This window comes from Camelina sativa, chromosome 9 (genome assembly GCF_000633955.1).
Source record: "Camelina sativa cultivar DH55 chromosome 9, Cs, whole genome shotgun sequence".
Classification (NCBI taxonomy): Eukaryota; Viridiplantae; Streptophyta; class Magnoliopsida; order Brassicales; family Brassicaceae; genus Camelina; species Camelina sativa.
Genome location: NC_025693.1, coordinates 28,111,816 through 28,132,533, shown reverse-complemented (window position 1 = coordinate 28,132,533; position 20,718 = coordinate 28,111,816). Strand labels below are relative to the sequence as shown.

The following is a 20,718-nucleotide window of genomic DNA, read 5'->3' as shown; positions in this document are numbered from 1 at the left end:
AAGGACATTTTCGTAATTAACCAACAAAAGCCACGACATCGAGTCTAACGTGGCGATCACTGACTGGCTCACAAAAGTTAGGGTTTTACGAGTTTTTTGGTGGCCTTCGGTTTTGGTTGCGTCACCGTCGAGATCATGCGAAGGGATGCTCCTCAGGCGGAGGATACTATCGCTCTCTGCGTCGTCGTTCAGAAACTACAGTTCCGGTAACAAAGTGGACGCTATCTCTTTTCCTATTCCGTTCTCCTCTAGAGCTTCTTCTTCTTCTTCTTCAATCACTCCCGGAGATTTCCTAGTCCGCGAGTGGAAAGACTGGTTTAAGCAACGAGATGTGAATCAGAGCCACCAGTTAATCGATCGAATCTTTGATATCCTTCGAACTCCATCTAGCGATGGAGACGACAGAGCTTTCTACCTTCACCTCTCCAATCTCCGTCTCCGTCTCACTGAGAAATTCGTACTCGACGTGCTTTCACATACTCGTTACGATATCCTCTCTTGTCTCAAATTCTTCGATTGGGCTGCTCGTCAGCCTGGGTTTCATCACACGCGTGCTACTTTTCACGCTATCTTCAAGATCCTTCGTGGTGCTAAGCTCGTGACTCTTATGATTGACTTCTTGGATCGAAGTGTTGGCTCTGAAGGTTACCGTCATTCGCTTCGTCTATGTGATGCTCTCGTTGTGGGATATGCTGTTGCTGGTCGTACTGATATAGCTCTTCAGCATTTTGGTAACATGAGGTTTCGAGGTTTGGATTTGGATTCGTTTGGGTATCATGTGCTTCTGAATGCACTTGTTGAAGAGAAGTGTTTTGATACGGTTGATGTCATCTTTGATCAGATCTCTGTGCGTGGCTTTGTGTGTGCTGTCACGCGTTCCATTATGGTGAAGAAGTTGTGTAAGCAAGGGAAACTTGATGATGCTGAAGGTTATATCCGAGATTTGCTCCCCAATGATCCTGATGGATGCGGTTCTGGTTTAGGTATTTTGGTCGATGCTCTGTGTTCCAAACGGAAGTTTCAGGAAGCTACTAAGTTGTTAGATGATATCAAAGTGGTGGGAACAGTGGATATGGACCGTGCTTATAACATTTGGATTAAGGCTCTTATGAAAGCTGGATTGTTGAATAACACTGCGGATTTCTTGCAGAAAATTAGTCCTTTAGAAGGTTGTGAACTCGAAGTTTTCAGGTATAACTCTTTGGTCTTTCAACTTTTGAAGGAGAATGATCTTGATGGTGTGTATGATATCCTGACGGAGATGATGGTACGTGGAGTTTCACCTAACAAGAAAACGATGAATGCAGCTTTGTGCTTCTTTTGCAAAGCCGGATTTGTAGATGAAGCCCTCGAGTTATACAGGTCGAGGTCAGAAATTGGCTTTGCTCCTACTGCCACGTCTTACAACTATCTGATTCATACCCTTTGCGCCAATGGAAGTGTTGAGCAAGCTTATGATGTCTTGAAGGGGGCGATGGACCGAGGGCATTTTCTTGGAGGAAAGACTTTTAGTACACTTACCAATGCCTTGTGTTGGAAGGGGAAGCCTGACATGGCAAAGGAGCTGGTTATTGCTGCCGCAGAACAGGACTTATTGCCTAAACGTATAGCTGGTGGCAATATTATATCAGCTCTTTGCAATGTTGGGAAAGTGGAGGACGCTCTTATGATTAATGAGTTATTCAATAGAAGTGGTGTAGATACCTCCTTCAAAATGTTCATCAACTTGATATACGGCTCAATCACAATAATGAGGGGAGACATAGCTGCTGAACTTATCATCAGGATGCAGGAAAAGGGCTACACCCCGATCCGTACTCTCTTTCGAAATGTTATTCGATGTGTTTGTGAGATGGAAAGTGGTGAAAAAAACTTTTTTAATACTTTGCTAATGTTCCAGTTGTCACTTTGGGAACACAAAGTTCAGGCCTACAACTTATTCATCGAAGGAGCTGGGTTTGCAGGGAAACCAAAACTTGCAAGACTAGTGTATGATATGATGGATAGAGATGGGATGAAGCCGACACTAGATTCAAACATTCTCATGCTTCAGAGTTATCTTAAAAATGAGAAAATGGCCGATGCTCTTCACTTTTTCCATGACCTTCGTGAAAAAGGTGAGATCAAAAACAGACTTTACCATGTTATGATTGTTGGCCTCTGTAAAGCAAATAGATTGGATGATGCGATGCATTTCTTGGAAGAAATGAAGGGTGAAGGACTGCGGCCTAGTATCGAATGTTACGAACTAAACATACAAAAGTTGTGCAACGAAGAAAGGTATGAGGAGGCAGTTGGATTAGTCAATGATTTTAGGAAAAGCGGGCGCCGTATTACAGCTTTCATCGGTAATGTCCTTTTGCATAACGCAATGAAGAGCAAAGGGGTGTATGAAGCCTGGACACGGATGAGAGATGTAGAAGAAAAGATCCCTGAGATGAAGTCACTTGGTGAGTTGATAGGATTATTTTCGGGACGCATCGATATGGAAGTACAACTGAAGCGGTTAGATGAAGTTATAGAGAAATGCTATACACTTGATATATACACGTACAATATGCTGTTGAGAATGATTGTGATGAACCAAGCGGAAGATGCATATGAGATGGTTGAAAGAATATGTCGGAGAGGGTATGAGCCTAATGAGCGGACTGACAGTATCCTTGAACGGGCTGACCGCATACTAGAGAGACGGAATTTGCAGTCAAGCTTAGGGAGAAATGGTTGGAATAGCAGAGAGAGGCAACGTGAATGATGAAAAAGTACTGTCATGGAGAGGTCAGAATTGTTGAATAGAGAATAAAGGGAAGAATCTCTCAGTTAATTGATTTTTTGGATTCAGTTTCTGTTTTGGGAATTGGATCATCGATAACAGGTGAGTGAGAAAGCCATAACTTGCAGAAAGCTTTCTTGTCTCTGTATTACAAATGTGTCATTAGAGGCAGTTACAGAATTGGGTAGTATCAGCTTCAGATCTACATCATGTACACAATTTGGTAGTAGTCTTTCCTAGTAGAGAAACACACAACTCAAGAGAGAGATTTCAACAATTTTGTCATATCCTTCATTTGTTGTTAAAGAAACTTAAATGGTGCTCACCCACCTTGGTTTCGAATTATTTGTGTTTGTATTACATTTGTTTATTAAGTTATAATTTTTTTTGTTAAAGAAATAATAACAAATACTTTGGTATTTTATTTAATAGTCTTTCTAATTTTCATATAAAATTTGATATAAAAGCACTCTCTTATTGACTAAACACAAATATTTTAACAACATAATGAAAAAAACAAAACAAACAAGATTAAAAAACACAGAGGAGATTTAGGGATGTACATAGATACATTATTATACACATTAAACAAACAAATTAAAAAAATGGTGTGTACTGTGTACTACAGTTTGTACTGCATAATAACAAAACCAGAGAGACTTGCATTAGAAAAACATAGTGACTTTTTTCTATGACAGCCTCAGCATTCTTACAAAGAAGCACCACAATGGAGAAGATGAATCAGGTAAGAAGCTCACAACTTTTCTCTTCTCAAAAACAAGAAAAAAGAAAAATTAAAAGAAGTTATCTTCTTCTTTTTTATATCTCTTGCTCGCTATGGGTTCATCATTTCCTAATCTGTCTGTACTGCAAATACAATACGACCTTTTCTCTTCTATTAACTTGCTCTGTGAGCTGTGATTCCCTGAACCTCTTTTTATTTTTCTAATTTTAGTTTAATCTTGAATCATTTTATTATTTAAAATTAAGGTTTCTATAGCTTCATTGCATTGTTATTTTATTACTTCCTCTGTGGTTGACTTTAGACTCCTTCCCCTACACACATATATATATACACCTACATACATACTATACATATCATTGTCAAGATCATCTTATTAACTTTAAGTTAGGGTTTAGAGATTAATTACTTTGCAAATTCTTGAGTTCAACTAGGACCATCGGTAGTAATATTGTTCTTGTCGTATTGTTTCTCTTGCCGTCGTCGTATATAATATGTCTTCTCAGCCGAATCATCAGACTTCTATATCAAGTTTACTCCATGATCGTTTGCATATCCCTGCAGAAACAATCATTGAGAAGGAGTCCGCAGAGAAGGACACTTGTCAATCACAAAGAAAAAGGAAGGAACCAGTTTTGCATGAGGTTGATGGAGGCTCCTCAAGTGGTTCAGCAGCAGCAAAGAAACTAGACCATAACGCCAAGGAGCGTCTTAGGAGGATGAGACTTCATGCCTCTTACCTCACTCTCGGCACTCTTCTTCCTGATCACTCTTCTTCCTCTAAGGTTCTCATAATTTTAATTATATCCACTAGTTGTACAACTTAAGTATGTTTGTTGATGGTCGTACTTTAATTTTTTTGTTACTGATAAACAGAAGAAATGGTCTGCACCGTCTATAATCGATAATGCAATAACTTACATTCCCAAGCTGCAAAATGAAGTTGGAGAGCTAACTCTAAGAAAGGACAAGCTCGTGGAGTTGGAGAGACGAGGTCCTTCCATTCGAGCAATCTCGGTTCTTGAGTTGGGAGAATCAGGTTATGAGGCTGTTGTACAGATATGTTTGAAGAAGGAAAACGAAGACGAGTTCTCGAACCTCCTTCATGTAATGGAAGTGCAAGGTTTGAGCATTTTAAGTGCTTCTACTTCTCTAGTTTGCCGAGAGCAAAGGGTGGTTTGTTACAACTTTCATGTCAAGGTGTGTCTCCTCTTTATCTTCTTCATTTCTCTTTGATTTTATGTTTTTATAGAATATACACAATGTGCTAGTTAATAGAGTCATAAATGTAACAAGGATGTAATACATGTTTAGGGTCCATCTTAGGAGGATTATGGTAAGATTTCATAAAGTTAGAAAGGAATGTGTATATAGGATATATTAATTGATAGTTTATAATAAAGTTCTTGAATCAATGGGTCTTAAAAGAAGATATTGATTATATTGGCGCGACAGAGATTGTTTCGACTTCAATAGACCTGAATCTGAGTGTGGCGCCATTGTGTATTGTATAGAGTGAGATGATGATATACATATATTTTTTCATGTATTATCAACGCCTGATCCTAGATCTATATATGGAGCAAAACCACTATATAAGCTTAATTCATAAACAGTTTATAGACTAGTTAACCCGTTGTTTAGTTTTGAGCAATTAGAGATAGTATATGTACACATGCATGTTCTTTTTGAGAGAAACTAACTACTCGAAATATTGTACATGGGAAAGAGTAGATGGATGAAAAGCCATGTGAAGGTGATGACTACATCAAATTGTTAAAGAACAACATCATTTCTTCGCTCCGTGACAACACAAAATGCAAATGAAATATAATGAGGTAATAGAATCAATGGAATATCTTTGTGCTTTAGATCATGTGTTGGTTCTTGTGTTTGAAATCTCACATCAACCATATTTAGAATTTAGAAGTTATTTTTATCTCCCTATGCTAAAAGAACCTTTTTACTATGCCTCAAGATCACAGAGTTTGGATATGCTCTGGTCTCTCTCGGATCCTAGAAAAATATGGACCAAAGGGCATATAACTTCTTGTAATCTTCAAAAAAGATTATGTGATAATAGAAACCCAATTTGATTATTTTTACTCGGTTTCATACATTTATGTGTGTAATGGTTATGTTTTAGTTGATTTCTATAAGATACAACAATTTTGTACTCCAATCGTTTTAGGCTTCGAGCAAGTATGAACCCGAGTCCGGTCTAACCTAGGTTCATTGTCAGCACATTTGAGCTTGACTAGAGTCACATGATTCCATAGAGAAGGTTATCTCTCTCCAACACAAAACTACCTTAGTTATTTTATTTTATTTTCCTCATATCTTAAGCATTGTTCTCATAACCAAACATATGAGATCCTCACATTAACAAACAATGGGCAGAGTGATTCAATCGTGTATGTTAAAATTAAAAAAAAAATGTTGTGACAAACTTCGAAACGTATACGGATGGAAGAGTCGATGCGTCATCAGTCCTCATAATTGAATTTACCTTTTTGCCCTTCTCGTTGTAATTTAAGAAAATCCAATTTTTTCCTCGACACTTTTATTTATGACATCGACCCAATAAAAAAGGTTCTGATCTGAATGAAAAAAGTTTGAAGAGTCAAACAAACCTCTTAGAGTTCTCAGAAGAAGTAGAAGGAGAAGAAGAATCGAAGAGGATGAAGAAGAGAACGATGTACGCATGGGGAGCAGCGATTATAATCTTCATAGTTCTAATGATCGTCACTCCCACCATCCCTCAATCTCAGGCTTACCACGATTTCGCCGATCAACGCTCCTTCTTCGGTATACATATTTGATTCTCACACTTAATCTCATCATCATCATCATAATCATCTTAAATTTGAATTTTAGGGTTTTATAATCTCATGATTTTTTAATTCTCAGGGATTCCAAATGCTCTTAACGTGATTTCAAACTTCCCTTTCCTTATCATCGGCCTTATCGGTCTCGTCCTCTGCTTTTACCCTGAAGATTTCTTCAGATTTAGGTCGCGTTACTATATACTCTTATCAATTTTTGCTTCTTCGTCTTCTTCTTTGCTCAATCAAGATTTTAACAAATTAGTTTTGTGTATTTTGATTTAACAAAAAAAAAAAAACAGTTTGAGAGGTGAGAAAATAGGATGGACTTGCTTTTACGTTGGTGTTGCTGCTGTTGCTTTTGGATCTTCTTACTATCATCTTCACCCTAACGATGCTACTCTCCTCTGGGATCGTCTTCCTGTACGCTTCTCTTTCTCTCTTCTCTTCCCTTCTCTGAGACTTGCTTTTGTCTTATGTTTTTGATCACTCGTTTTTTTGGATTAGATGACTATTGCCTTCACATCAATCATGGCTATATTTGTAATCGAGAGAATTGATGAGCATAAGGGTACTTACTCCATTGTTCCTTTGCTTCTCGCTGGCCTTATTAGCATTTTGTATTGGAGGTAGTAACTCAAATTCCTTAAAACTCTTTCAAGTGATTCTTTATTGATTCCGTCTTGAGGTTAAGACTTAAAGAGTATAAGCTGACATGAGAGGCTGTAACATTGCCAGGTTTTTCGATGACCTTAGACCATATGCTTTAGTACAGTTTGTTCCTTGTATTGTCATTCCCTTGATGGCTATTCTGTTGCCTCCAATGTATACTCATTCTACTTATTGGCTCTGGGCTGCAGGTTAGTGGCTCAGTGTTTGTGTTGATTTATATCTCTTCAATTTGCTTTTACACTTAGAAGCTTTCTTACCTCTGGTTCTTATTCTTGATTCAATTGGCTGAAAACTGCAGGATTTTATCTCATAGCCAAGGTGGAAGAAGCTGCAGATAAGCCTATATATAGCTGGACTCATCATATTATTAGTGGCCATTCTCTGAAGCATTTGTGCGCCGCTATGGTCCCTGTCTTCCTTACCCTCATGCTTGCAAAAAGAACAGTTCAAACTGAGAGGTACATTCTCATATATGTGAAAATGACTGGAAATTGCAGACCCATATTTTTGACTCACGCTTTACCCCCATTTTGTTAATCACAGGATTAGCTTGTATACAACATGGAAGGTATCATGGACGAGGAGTAAAGCGAATGGCTCCGAGGAAGAAAGGTTTGATTATAGCTACTCCAACGTTGCAGTCGAAGAGACTCGATAATGTAAGACGTTTGATAGTCGTGTTTAAGATTATTGGCTAACAGAAGTAGTTATAGGTGGTAGTTGATAATCCATCTGGGAACCAATGTTACACTTACACCCGTTTGTAATCTTATCAAATGCTACATTCTACCATACATATGTTGCCCCTTTGTTACCAATCAGTTATGTTTGTCATTCTTTGATGTTATTTCTTGTAATTAGAAAAACGCCATGTTCTTATTAGCAACTTTGGTTCAAGAACCAAATTGGAAAACAAGTTTGCCTTAGTTTACACTAGTATTATCAAGATATGCCGTTAAGTCTCCTAATAACAGAGACAACACCTTGAAATCCCAACTTCCCATCTCCATTTGCCACCATTCCAGAGAACAACTGCTTGTTCAAAGCAGCTCCAGGCATAGCCGTTGCTGCTTCCGCCGCCATTCCCAAATCTTTCACCATATACTCCACAATACCCGTCGCCTTATAATCCCTCTCCACCATCATCTCCCCAAACAACCGCATCACCGCCGACCCAGCCGCACCATCCTTAACCGCCTCAAGCCATTTCACGGGATCTAAACCAGCCTTCTCAGCAAACACAATCCCTTCAGCAAGTCCCACCATGTTGCTTCCTACACAAATCTGATTCCCAATCTTACAGCTCTGACCACTCCCTGCTCCTCCCATATACCTCACGATTCCCATATTCTTCATCACCGGAGATAACCACTCCACGATCTCAGAATCTCCACCGGCGAAAATCGTTAGCTTCGCCTCTCGTGCTCCAGCGTCTCCACCCGATACAGGCGCATCAACCGCCCAGCAATCCCTCCGCCTCGCCTCCTCGTGTATCTCACGCGCCAATCCTGGCTTGCTACTAGTCATGTCCACGGTTACTCCCCCTGGTTTGAGACCAGAGAGTACACCATCGTCACCGAGAAGCAAAGAGCGAACATCGTCAGCGTTTCCAACTATAGTGAATACAACATCGCTCACCTCAGCTAACTCTTTGGGACTATTGGCTGTGCGAGCTCCTTTAATTTGCAGATCCTTTGATTTCCGGAGATCACGAGCGTAGACGGTGACGGAATAGCCTGCAGCGAGGATATGAGAGACCATTGCCGATCCCATTATTCCGATGCCGATCCATCCGATTCTAGTCTTTGAAGGATCGATGAGTTTCGGGTATGGAGTCTCCATTTCTTCGTTTCCAGAGATCGAATGAAGAATTTTGCGAGAGACGACGACAAAATTCGAAAGAAACAAACAGTAAGCTCTACCGACTTCACTCAATTTTTCATTTATTGGGTTCAATTTTTTTTTTTTTTTTTTTGCTCTGCATTTTAGTTATTTTATTAATCTGGTCTTTGGCTCCCCAATTACAAAGTCAAGGACTCAAGGTTTATGCTTTGAAAGATTAATTAACACATGGAGTTGGTGAAAGAAAGAAACAGAGGTAGAGCTTTAGAAACAGAGACTTCCAAAGTCGCACTATACTCAACAAACACGTAATGTTCATTTCCCATGAAATCATGCAAATAAACTCAATATAAGTCACGAGACCTGAATTTCATCCTTGTTTTGGACTCTCCTTTCACATGCTTACCCTGTGATGCAACAAACTTAGTTTTTTCCTTTATGGTAAACACTATAATCAACATTTGCCACAAAAACAGAAACTCTCTGTTTGTAACCATCTTTTGCTTTCTCTCTTTTCCCACTTTGGGATTCTTGAAAATATGGAATCGAGTTTTCCTTTCATCAATCAAGCACTCCTTATCACTGATCAACCCTTTATGACTTTTCACCATTTCCTAGCAGCATCAGCCTGTGTCCTCATAGCAATCTTTGGTTACTATTTCTTCAAACCAAGATGTATTATATACCTCATTGACTTCTCATGTTATCAACCTCCTGACTTCTTGCGAGCTCCAGTCTCCAATTTCATTGAGCATCTGACCATATCCGGTGTTTTTGATCAAGAAAGTCTTGATCTTCAGCAGAAGGTTTTAGAGCGATCAGGGATTAGTGATGACGCGAGTGTCCCTGCCTCAGTCCATGAGATTCCACCAAACGCTTCTCTCCCTGCAGCAAGAGAAGAAACTCATGAGATTCTCTTCACTATTGTCGAAGACCTTTTCTCAAAGCATGAGATAGATCCAAGGAGTATTGACATCCTTGTGTCTAACTGTAGCCTTTTCTGTCCTTCTCCATCCATAACATCTATGATCATAAACCGGTTTGGCATGAGGAGTGACATAAAGAGCTTCAGCTTGAGTGGTATGGGCTGCAGCGCTGGGATTCTTTCGGTTAATCTTGTTAAAGATCTTATGAAGATTCATGGTGACTCTTTGGCTCTAGTGTTGAGCATGGAAGCTGTGAGTCCAAATGGTTATAGAGGGAAGTCTAAGTCAATGCTCATTGCAAACACCATCTTCAGAATGGGTGGAGCTGCGATTCTTCTATCTAACAAGAAGCAAGATATGCATAAGGCGAAATACAAACTCCAGCATCTTATTAGAACTCACGTCGGATCAGACAATGAATCCTACGAGAGTGTAATGCAGAAAGTTGATGAAGAAGGGAAAGTAGGAGTAGCATTGTCCAAGCAGCTTGTGAGGGTAGCATCAAAGGCCTTAAAGATCAACGTTGTGGAGTTAGGCCCTCGGGTTCTACCTTACTCAGAGCAGCTCAAGTACATAATCTCATTTCTTCAAAGAAAATGGGGAAGGCACAAGGAGATATACACACCCAACTTCAAGAAAGCTTTTGAGCATTTCTGTATACATGCCGGAGGAAGGGCGATCATCGAAGGCGTGGAGAAGCATCTGAAGCTGGACAAGGAAGACGTAGAAGCTTCACGGTCAACTCTGTACCGTTATGGAAACACATCTTCGTCTTCGCTGTGGTATGAGCTGCAGTACCTAGAAGCTAAAGGTAGAATGAAGAAGGGAGATAAAGTATGGCAGATCGGGTTTGGAAGTGGCTTTAAGGCTAACAGTGCTGTCTGGAAATGCATTTCTGAGATCGATTCAAGAGATAGGAATGCATGGTCTGATCGAATCCATTTGTATCCGGTCTGTGGAGATGCTTCAAGTGAATTGAGGACAGAGCTCCTTTCTTGACATTGATTCGCTGCTCCATAGAATAGTTTATACATTCCTTTTGAGTTCTCTTTGGTTTGCTCTTAAGCTGATTAATGCATTGTAGGAAAAACTTTCCACATTCTCATATTCTTCAAGAGCTGTTTCTTTTGGATCTCTCCTCTCAGATATGTTTTGTTATTGCAATATCAAATAGGATTTAGTATTTACCGCCACAATATGCTACTGTTTAACTTCCTAGAACTGCAAATTAAACACTAAATACAAGTCCTGAAACACTAAAAGTAAAGAAACAAGAACCTTAAATCCAAGCTTTTGATAAGTGCTAGAGAGTAACATTTTGCATTTTGCAAACTACTTCAGCTTTAGTTCTTGTATCCAGTTCAGTTTCCATATGCTCAATCGACATATGTAGCCTTCTGCAAGTTCCCAATAAAGCTTCTGATGAAAAATTCTTAAAACCCTTAACATCAGCCTCAATCTCACTAATATTTGCCTTTATTCTTTCCACTGTTAGTTTCATGAGACCAAACTCTTGCGGTGGGTAAACGCAAGCTCCAAGCTCGTCAATCTGTACACCGGTTCCTTGACACAGCTTCAGTAGTTTCTCAAGAGAGTCCACAAACTCACCGTTATCCTTTGGATTCTCCAGCTTGATCATGCTTGTGATAGCACGTATAAGCTCTTTTATAACCACAAGTGTCTCAGACACGATATCAGCTACCATTTCAGCAACTTCAAATTCTTCAGGAGACAAGTCATCGCCTAAATCATCTGCATCTTCATCTGAGTTTGGAATTTGGCTTTCAGGATTTGCGTAAACATCATCAGACTCAGGTGAAGAACAAGCTAGTTTCAGTTCTTTCATTTCCCTAAGAACATCTTTCATGGAAAAAGCAACCAGTTTCATCTCCCTTCCAATCGCTTTGATGTTTGTTGCTGGCACCTTCTTCAAATTAGAACATGCTTCCCACACTGCTCCTGCAAGCTGCGGAATCGAAGGCTTCCTGCCTTTCTCATATGCTCCTTCTGTTTCCAAAACAACAGAAACACCATAATATATATTGAGTAATCTTAATCAATATAACTATATAAGAACAAGAACATGGAGGCTTCTTACCGTATAGAGAGACAGAACCCTGCAAAAATCTGAAGCTGGAATCGACAATTTGTTCCACAGAGGCTTGTATGGATGAAGAAAGTGTAGTCCCAGCACCAGCCATGCTTCCATGACAATGCAGCAAAAATCCTTGAAGAGCGTTAAAGTATGACTCCATAGCCTCCTTCAGTGCTTCAGCTTGTGGAGGTTGTTCTCCAGTCCATAGCATTCCCACTATTACAAATTTACAATTATATAACCCAAACAATTGAAGAAAAACAAAAAAAAAAATAGGTTACGAAAAGACAACAACTGGCAAAAGGAAACCTATGGTCGCTTGTTTTGAGAGGTGATCAGAAATCTCAAGGACATCGTTCCAGCTTAATTTTTCTTGTGTAAGAGACGGAACTTGCTCGCACATCTGCACACGAAAAAAAATCACCAAATACGTCTCTAAATCGGAGTTTCAATTTCCATCACAAAAACACGAAACCAAAGAAAAAAAAAACCTGAAGAGTATCTTTGATGGTGTTGTGATAACCAACAAGGATTTGATTCAATTCGTCTCTCTTAGGTTTCGCCATCTCCGTCTTTCTTCGCCTCTAGTCGTACTCGTACGTAAGTCCCTAACTTCAAAGTTCTCGTTTTAATCTACGTTAGGGGTTTTTGCACTCTTCAACAACACTTTCGTATTTCTATAATTCCCCTAACGACGCCGTTTTTTGTACCATTGCTTGTCGGCAAAACTAGGGTTATTTGATTTCTAAAACAACAACACACCCACGAAGCTTTGATTTAAAAATCCTAAACTAATAAAATCACAATCATCATATGCTACTATACTACTTGACATCAAACCTTTTTTTTAAGCCAAGATGTTTCTGAACTTTTATACCCACGGCCACGACACAATGTTCTCACTCAGGTGAGTTATGACTTATGAGTTAATTATGACATAGAAGAGGTAGAGATCAAGACTGTTATATACCATTGTTTGATTATACTGATTCCTAATCTTATATATTAGTCAGATTTTTTTTATGAGCAATTGTTAGATTATATGTTTTCGATATGATAAATGATTATGAACTTTTTATAAATGGTGTGGACATCAAAGACAGTAGAGGCCAAAAACTCACAATCAATTCTTCATCATCACTATAACAACAACACCACCACATATATCGAACTAATAAAAGCACAACATTTAATGGCGGCGACAAGATTGTCAGTCTATTGATTTAGCTGATCTCCTCATGTTCTTCACTATCTTTCTCATTAAACTCGCCACCCATCACTCTCAGCCTCGCTTTTCCCGCCTGCTCATACCATTCATCATATAGACATCACTTTCACTTTCACTTTCTCAAAATGTACAAGTCAATTTTTTACTCTCAAAATCAAACATACTAATTAAAGAACATTTTTACTTTCACTTTACTAACCTGTTGTTTCCAGTTGGTGAGGATGACGATAAGACCGAGCAAAACCGCTTGTACAAAGGACCCAACAGTGATCCCAATCCAGAGTCCTCTTCCTCCCATTTTAAACCTAAACGCTAATAGAATAGCAGTTGGTATACCACAGAGATAGTATGCTGCTAGGTTTACATAAGCCCCTATATCTTGCCTCCCTGATCCTCTAGCTACACCTACAATTCCAAACACATTGTTAATCCTGTAATTAGTCTCTTAATGATTTTAACATTATAGAAGGAGACTCTAACCCGAAAGAACTGCGTGAAGGGCATCAAATATGACCGATAAAGCAACCAACGGAGCCATTGATCTTACATAATCCACAACTTCGATTTCAGAGCTGAATAGGTAGCCAAATACGTTTCTTGCTGCAAAAACTATTACACCCACCATTATTGATTCTACACCTGTAATGACCATTACTGTATAAACCGCCGTTCGAGCTTGTTTCGGTTTTCCAGCCCCTAACTCGTTTGCAACTCTTGTACTGCAACACCAACAAAAGTCAGAGAGAAGAGTTTTATGTTTAGATAGATAACTCCCCTTTCTAAATATCGAAGAAAGAGGGGAAATGAGCAAGAACCTTGCTGCTGCGCCAAGACTCTCTGGTATTTGGTACAAGGAGGACTGAGTTGACAGACTGTTAAACAAAGAAGAAAGGTTAAGCAACTGATCAGTCCATTCCAAACCTAATTATTTAGAAGATAAAAAGAACATACCAGACTGAGAGAACAGAGGCCTCTAGCTTCGGATTTGGTAAGATCCCAGAGAGTAAGAGCAGAAACTCGAATGACCACCACTCGAGGCTGATTCAACACAAAAGAGATACAAGTCTCAAGTCAAATGTCAACAACTCTGTGACTAAACCAAAAGAGTCATGAAGAGAAGTTTATATTACCAAATCATGGAGGCAGATGGGATTCCAAACCGGAAAAACTCTCCCATTCCTTTAAACACACTCATGGAGATGGGAGCACGAGTCTTGCTACAGCTGGAAGAAAACGTCATGTATAATCCAAGAACAGTCACGTTAAACCAGTAAGAAACGCCAATCGCTATAGCTGCACCGAGGCTCCCAAGACCAAACTTAAAGACTAAACTCCAGCAGAGGACAACATGGACACAGAGAGCAGAGATTGAACTCATAATCAAAGGCAATATCTGACTCTGCGCTTGGTAAAACCGAACAAGCGACTGCAAAGTAGCGTAACCAAAGAGCGCGGGTATGAGCCAAGTTGCAAACTTTCCTGCTTGTTGAGCCACCAGAGGATCTTGTCCAATAAGAGAAAGTATAGCACTCATGTAACTCCAAAGAACAGACAAAGGAATACACACAAGATACAAAGAGAAGATCCCTGTGTAAGTGTGTACTCCAAGCTTCTCAAATTGCCTAGCTCCATAAGCTTGACCACATAAAGTCTCCAACGCACTAGCCAATCCAAACTGTATATATGATCACTACCACAAAATTGATCACAACTCAGAATCTTAAGCTAATCATATAACTTATGAAAAGAAAAAGATCAAGAAAGAGGGACATACGACGAGACTAAAGCCGGTGACGCTACAGAAAGAAACGGCAATGGCGGTGCTTGAGAGATAAAGCTCACCGAGATGACCAACCATCATAATCGATATCACCTGAAGAACATACGTAGAAGAGTTCACCGCAACCATGGGACCAGCGATGTAACCAAGCCTCTTCATCTCCTTCAAAAACCCATCTTTCCTGTTTACTTCTTCTCCATCGCTCACCACAAGCAAGCCCTGCTCCCTCGAATCCATTCTCTCTGCTTCTTCTTCTTCTTCTTCTTCCCCTGAGATCACGAGAATCTTTTAACCTATTCTCCCAATCAATCTTATATACTTGTTCTACGTACTAGTAATACTTTATGACTTGTCTTCTATGTGTCGTATCTTGATTCTACACTTCTCTTGTTCAGCCGCCATAAATTCTATCTGAATTGAAATAATGTTATAGCAAATTTAATTAAAGTCAATGTTGAAAAATTCAATGGTCGTAATTTTTTTTTAAGTTTATATTTTTGTTTTTATACTACTAATCTTTTTTTTTTGTTATTGCAATGTCAAATACTAGTATATGCTTATACGGTTTAACTTCCTATAGAACTGCAAATTAAACACTAAAATACAAGTCGTGAAACACTAAAAGTAAAGAAGCATCACATTAATATTCTTTAAAATATTTCTTTATATCAAATTTTGAAATAACGGGTAACGGGGTTATTTTTCCCTCTACTTTCCCATAAACAGTCGTGAACTAACTAAACCAAAATCATCATAATTATTATACTAATATTATGCAGGTGTTGTAATCAGTATGAGTTTGTTGGTGTTGATTCCTAATCTTATAATAAACTAGAAGTAGGCTCGCGCAATGCCCGAGATATATTTTATTTATAATTTTATTATTTCTTATATATAATTTTAAAATTTTAATGTTCAAATTTTTTTTAAAAAAATATTTAATATGTGTTCTTCATGTTTTGACACAAAATAAAATAAATACGACATCTCGGTAAAAAATTTTAGTTGAAGTAATTAAGTAGTTATTTCTTATTCATTATCTCATACAAAATTTATTTGATGTTTCTAAATTTTAATACATAATTAATTATATGTGTTTTATCATTATTTGTATTATGCATATTTTTATCTAGAGAGTATATTTTTAAAAATAGATAATTAATAATACTTTAATTTAAGAAAACAAAATTTATATAATATTTTAATTTTTATGCGACAACTTTAATCATCAATTAAAATTAACAAAAGGATATAGTAAGAGTAAGATTTATCGTCTTAAATCACTGCTAACAACTTGTTCACGCTTGTAATTTACACAAATCTACTTCAAGTTTGTGCACATGCCATCTTCTTTCTCTTGTTCAATACAGTCGATACTTATGCAATGTTGCTTACTTTTTTTTAAAAATATTTGCAGGTTTTTAAAAATTTTGTGTCGTCTCTCCAAAAATCATATTAAATACTTGACACAAATTTATATTATAATAATAAAAGATTAACTTAAAATTAATATTAATTCATAGCATCAAAACTGAGGAAAATATAGTTGTTTACATATACAAAAAAAATGTAGCTGAACACAAATATTGTGTGCTTATTTTAACATTAGTTTATCTAGAAATCAACTATATAGGATACAAAGGAAAATGTTTTCTTACTCTCCTTATTTCCTCCAAATAAGTCAAAAACGCAGATCTCTTCTTTGATGTTAACACCATTTTCCCCAGTTCAGAACCATCTCTAACAAAAATGACATACACTATTGTTCTTTAATCAAACACCCCAAAACCCAAATAAAACCCCCATTTTCTATAGTTTTTCTCTCTGATATATTTTAAATTTCCCACAAAACACATCAATATTTTTTCCTAATATATCTCTTAATATTTGTCTGTTTTCCCCCTTTTTCATAATTTGATTACCTTAATTTATTCTCACACATTTCAATTTGCTAATTTATTTTTTGAAATCTAATAATTAATTTCAAATTACATAATATTTTAAGATTCTCACAAATTACATCTTCAATTTTCNCACTGCTAACAACTTGTTCACGCTTGTAATTTACACAAATCTACTTCAAGTTTGTGCACATGCCATCTTCTTTCTCTTGTTCAATACAGTCGATACTTATGCAATGTTGCTTACTTTTTTTTAAAAATATTTGCAGGTTTTTAAAAATTTTGTGTCGTCTCTCCAAAAATCATATTAAATACTTGACACAAATTTATATTATAATAATAAAAGATTAACTTAAAATTAATATTAATTCATAGCATCAAAACTGAGGAAAATATAGTTGTTTACATATACAAAAAAAATGTAGCTGAACACAAATATTGTGTGCTTATTTTAACATTAGTTTATCTAGAAATCAACTATATAGGATACAAAGGAAAATGTTTTCTTACTCTCCTTATTTCCTCCAAATAAGTCAAAAACGCAGATCTCTTCTTTGATGTTAACACCATTTTCCCCAGTTCAGAACCATCTCTAACAAAAATGACATACACTATTGTTCTTTAATCAAACACCCCAAAACCCAAATAAAACCCCCATTTTCTATAATTTTTCTCTCTGATATATTTTAAATTTCCCACAAAACACATCAATATTTTTTCCTAATATATCTCTTAATATTTGTCTGTTTTCCCCCTTTTTCATAATTTGATTACCTTAATTTATTCTCACACATTTCAATTTGCTAATTTATTTTTTGAAATCTAATAATTAATTTCAAATTACATAATATTTTAAGATTCTCACAAATTACATCTTCAATTTTCCTAATCTATCTCTTGAAATTTTGGCAATTTAAATTTATCTCTAATTTCTGTCTAATTTAAGTTTCCTCAGTTTTTTTTTCTTCATAATTTTGTAGCTCCAGTAGTAGTGTCTCCAAATAAGTGATTCACTTCCTTATGTAGTGAAGAGAAAATCCATCAAAAATTACAGATGCTTTTTAACAGAGTTTCTTCATTCATTGTTTTATCTTTTGTATTTATTAACTAAATCTTTTAACTTTCAATTGGATAAATTAAGGAAAAAAACATAACACAATTATTTACCAGATACTTATGAGCCACTTAATTGGTATAAGTAATAATAAAAAGAGCAACTCCACATAGATCCAAATACATACAATCGATTATGATAAAAAGACTATCGAATCAGAACTCCCGTCATTGGTCTCATAATCATGCTCATATTTAAAATAGATTAGTGAGANTTACACAAATCTACTTCAAGTTTGTGCACATGCCATCTTCTTTCTCTTGTTCAATACAGTCGATACTTATGCAATGTTGCTTACTTTTTTTTAAAAATATTTGCAGGTTTTTAAAAATTTTGTGTCGTCTCTCCAAAAATCATATTAAATACTTGACACAAATTTATATTATAATAATAAAAGATTAACTTAAAATTAATATTAATTCATAGCATCAAAACTGAGGAAAATATAGTTGTTTACATATACAAAAAAAATGTAGCTGAACACAAATATTGTGTGCTTATTTTAACATTAGTTTATCTAGAAATCAACTATATAGGATACAAAGGAAAATGTTTTCTTACTCTCCTTATTTCCTCCAAATAAGTCAAAAACGCAGATCTCTTCTTTGATGTTAACACCATTTTCCCCAGTTCAGAACCATCTCTAACAAAAATGACATACACTATTGTTCTTTAATCAAACACCCCAAAACCCAAATAAAACCCCCATTTTCTATAATTTTTCTCTCTGATATATTTTAAATTTCCCACAAAACACATCAATATTTTTTCCTAATATATCTCTTAATATTTGTCTGTTTTCCCCCTTTTTCATAATTTGATTACCTTAATTTATTCTCACACATTTCAATTTGCTAATTTATTTTTTGAAATCTAATAATTAATTTCAAATTACATAATATTTTAAGATTCTCACAAATTACATCTTCAATTTTCCTAATCTATCTCTTGAAATTTTGGCAATTTAAATTTATCTCTAATTTCTGTCTAATTTAAGTTTCCTCAGTTTTTTTTTCTTCATAATTTTGTAGCTCCAGTAGTAGTGTCTCCAAATAAGTGATTCACTTCCTTATGTAGTGAAGAGAAAATCCATCAAAAATTACAGATGCTTTTTAACAGAGTTTCTTCATTCATTGTTTTATCTTTTGTATTTATTAACTAAATCTTTTAACTTTCAATTGGATAAATTAAGGAAAAAAACATAACACAATTATTTACCAGATACTTATGAGCCACTTAATTGGTATAAGTAATAATAAAAAGAGCAACTCCACATAGATCCAAATACATACAATCGATTATGATAAAAATACTATCGAATCAGAACCCCCGTCATTGGTCTCATAATCATGCTCATATTTAAAATAGATTAGTGAGAAATTACGAAGAGCACAAGCAAATAAGAAACAAAAAATGATCGTAAACCATTTTCACTTGATAAAAATAGCGGATAAATCGATTATTTGTTTGATGCATCTTCATAACGATAAAAATCTAAAATATATATTTTGCTGAATATATATATATATATATATATATTTATATATTTATTTTTGTGCAAAACTGAAAATATCTATATAAGAAGGAAATCTAGGAATTTTTTTTTTGGTTTTGTGGGCCTGTAGTTATTAAAGTCCAAACTACAAATAATTTAATTTAATTAGGTCCAAACAACAAATGAATACATGTGTCAGATATACGAAACGATGTGAAATGTATGGCGCATATGTATATGTTGTCACCACTACAACAAACACCAGAAATGTTGCACAGTTACAGACTTACAAAGAGTAGAACGAATCTGAAAAAAAAAAAACAAAACCAATACCTTTCTAAAATGCAAGTCAGTATTAATTGGAAGTTGTCTTCGAAAGGTGGTTCTGATCTTTGTTTTCAAATGTTCGAGACAAGAATATTTGGCCAACAACATCTAGTGAGTGGGTAAATGTAGATATAAATCATATACTGAAGAACAAAGTGGAAGCTAAGAGACTAGAAATACGAACAATGCAAAATAGGTTGTTACCTGGAAGCTCCTCACTCTTGTCTACCATATCAAGCAAGTCTGAAAAAGTAGAGAACCTAAATTAATCAAAACCAATAGAGCATTGTCATTTTTTAACACTCTCCAAAAACGTTTTCTCTGTGAAAACAATTCTCCACTTGTGGTTGGTGCGACAATAACGGTTGGAGGATGCAACAACATCGAAATCATTGATGCTGTATAACTGGCCTTTAACCAATTGATCTTGAAACTTAGGCACACGATTAGGAAGGACTGAAGCTTGTATAGCACAATCCTGAAACAAAAGCGAAATGAATGTGTTAAAATGGAGGTAAATCAGGGGTAAAGAGGAACAATAATAGAGATAATATACATTTTCATCAGGAAGGAGATATTTTCACCAGAGACAATAAGTAAGATATTGTTTCTTCAAAAGTCTCAAACTTCCCAAATATGGATGATCCGAACAACAATCCTATTGATACCAGTGTGGTGTGTCTTGTTGGAGGTTGAATCAAGGGTAGAGTATTGTGTTAGGTTTACCCATGGTGTGAGAGATAGAAGGTGAGTGTCATCAAAGGTTGTTATTTAAGGAGAAAACTTAATGCAATGGTTGAGGGAGAGTAATCTGGGATTGAAATGAAATGTTAATGACCATAAAATCATAGGTGTTTGGTATTATTTTGATTACGTTATAATTGGGTGGTAAACGTAAAGATGAAAATGAAGGATATACTTCAATGGAATTCTTTAATTACCTTAAAGATTGTAATAAGTAATACAAATAGCGTAATCATAATAATGGTTCATATGAT

The 20,718-nt window shown here is 36.2% G+C and overlaps 7 protein-coding genes across 8 annotated transcripts; 4 read left to right on the top strand and 3 right to left on the bottom strand.

The window, feature by feature from the left end:
• LOC104712693 (pentatricopeptide repeat-containing protein At1g71210) lies at positions 32 to 3,202 on the top strand (the record flags this gene model as incomplete). The annotated part of the gene is made up of 1 exon (XM_010429646.2): positions 32 to 3,202. A coding segment is annotated over one exon (2,724 nt), but the record flags the coding sequence as incomplete, so codon positions are not given.
• On the top strand, positions 3,473 to 5,620 carry LOC104712692. 2 transcript variants are annotated; one of them, XM_019230199.1, is made up of 4 exons: positions 3,473 to 3,518; positions 4,080 to 4,300; positions 4,392 to 4,715; positions 5,250 to 5,620. In XM_019230199.1, exons 2-4 carry the CDS (start codon positions 4,235 to 4,237, stop codon positions 5,340 to 5,342), a joined length of 483 nt encoding a protein of 160 aa, XP_019085744.1. In that variant the 5' UTR covers positions 3,473 to 3,518; positions 4,080 to 4,234; the 3' UTR covers positions 5,343 to 5,620. The 2 variants fall into 2 exon arrangements, with proteins under 2 accessions (XP_019085744.1, XP_019085743.1); XM_019230198.1 differs by lacking the exon at positions 3,473 to 3,518 and having other exon boundaries at positions 3,756 to 4,300.
• Positions 6,076 to 7,846, top strand: LOC104712691. Its single transcript, XM_010429644.2, has 7 exons — positions 6,076 to 6,323; positions 6,426 to 6,528; positions 6,643 to 6,763; positions 6,848 to 6,969; positions 7,079 to 7,200; positions 7,311 to 7,470; positions 7,556 to 7,846. Exons 1-7 carry the CDS (start codon positions 6,197 to 6,199, stop codon positions 7,668 to 7,670), a joined length of 870 nt encoding a protein of 289 aa, XP_010427946.1. The 5' UTR covers positions 6,076 to 6,196; the 3' UTR covers positions 7,671 to 7,846.
• LOC104712686 (probable 3-hydroxyisobutyrate dehydrogenase-like 2, mitochondrial) lies at positions 7,870 to 8,919 on the bottom strand. The gene has a single exon (XM_010429639.2). It carries the CDS (start codon positions 8,852 to 8,854, stop codon positions 7,955 to 7,957), a length of 900 nt encoding a protein of 299 aa, XP_010427941.1. The 5' UTR covers positions 8,855 to 8,919; the 3' UTR covers positions 7,870 to 7,954.
• LOC104712688 (3-ketoacyl-CoA synthase 7) lies at positions 9,376 to 10,786 on the top strand. Its single transcript, XM_010429640.2, has one exon. The coding sequence runs from the start codon at positions 9,394 to 9,396 to the stop codon at positions 10,777 to 10,779; it is 1,386 nt and encodes a 461-aa protein (XP_010427942.1). The 5' UTR covers positions 9,376 to 9,393; the 3' UTR covers positions 10,780 to 10,786.
• LOC104712689 lies at positions 11,065 to 12,853 on the bottom strand. Its single transcript, XM_019229413.1, has 4 exons — positions 12,367 to 12,853; positions 12,185 to 12,278; positions 11,879 to 12,091; positions 11,065 to 11,787 (listed from the first exon to the last, which is right to left on the bottom strand). Exons 1-4 carry the CDS (start codon positions 12,439 to 12,441, stop codon positions 11,084 to 11,086), a joined length of 1,086 nt encoding a protein of 361 aa, XP_019084958.1. The 5' UTR covers positions 12,442 to 12,853; the 3' UTR covers positions 11,065 to 11,083.
• Positions 12,933 to 15,246, bottom strand: LOC104712690 (protein DETOXIFICATION 14-like). The gene is made up of 7 exons (XM_010429642.2): positions 14,878 to 15,246; positions 14,234 to 14,778; positions 14,055 to 14,141; positions 13,919 to 13,975; positions 13,584 to 13,822; positions 13,303 to 13,508; positions 12,933 to 13,176 (listed from the first exon to the last, which is right to left on the bottom strand). Exons 1-7 carry the CDS (start codon positions 15,118 to 15,120, stop codon positions 13,099 to 13,101), a joined length of 1,455 nt encoding a protein of 484 aa, XP_010427944.1. The 5' UTR covers positions 15,121 to 15,246; the 3' UTR covers positions 12,933 to 13,098.

Bases quoted from the DNA above. Each gene is read 5' to 3' on its own strand.
- LOC104712692 (XM_019230198.1), top strand. From the start codon at position 4,010: ATGTCTTCTCAGCCGAATCATCAGACTTCTATATCAAGTTTACTCCAT. The intron at 4,301-4,391 runs GTTCTCATAATT...ACTGATAAACAG, and splicing joins ATCACTCTTCTTCCTCTAAG to AAGAAATGGTCTGCACCGTC. The intron at 4,716-5,249 runs GTGTGTCTCCTC...GGGAAAGAGTAG, and splicing joins GTTACAACTTTCATGTCAAG to ATGGATGAAAAGCCATGTGA.
- LOC104712691 (XM_010429644.2), top strand. From the start codon at position 6,197: ATGAAGAAGAGAACGATGTACGCATGGGGAGCAGCGATTATAATCTTC. The intron at 6,764-6,847 runs GTACGCTTCTCT...TTTTTGGATTAG, and splicing joins TCCTCTGGGATCGTCTTCCT to ATGACTATTGCCTTCACATC. The intron at 6,970-7,078 runs GTAGTAACTCAA...TAACATTGCCAG, and splicing joins ATTAGCATTTTGTATTGGAG to GTTTTTCGATGACCTTAGAC.
- LOC104712686 (XM_010429639.2), bottom strand. From the start codon at position 8,854: ATGGAGACTCCATACCCGAAACTCATCGATCCTTCAAAGACTAGAATC.
- LOC104712688 (XM_010429640.2), top strand. From the start codon at position 9,394: ATGGAATCGAGTTTTCCTTTCATCAATCAAGCACTCCTTATCACTGAT.
- LOC104712689 (XM_019229413.1), bottom strand. From the start codon at position 12,441: ATGGCGAAACCTAAGAGAGACGAATTGAATCAAATCCTTGTTGGTTAT. The intron at 12,092-12,184 runs GTTTCCTTTTGC...AATTTGTAATAG, and splicing joins CTCAAAACAAGCGACCATAG to TGGGAATGCTATGGACTGGA. The intron at 11,788-11,878 runs GTAAGAAGCCTC...TTTTGGAAACAG, and splicing joins GGGTTCTGTCTCTCTATACG to AAGGAGCATATGAGAAAGGC.
- LOC104712690 (XM_010429642.2), bottom strand. From the start codon at position 15,120: ATGGATTCGAGGGAGCAGGGCTTGCTTGTGGTGAGCGATGGAGAAGAA. The intron at 13,823-13,918 runs GTTCTTGCTCAT...TTGGTGTTGCAG, and splicing joins AGTCTTGGCGCAGCAGCAAG to TACAAGAGTTGCAAACGAGT. The intron at 13,177-13,302 runs GTTAGTAAAGTG...TGGTATGAGCAG, and splicing joins TCACCAACTGGAAACAACAG to GCGGGAAAAGCGAGGCTGAG.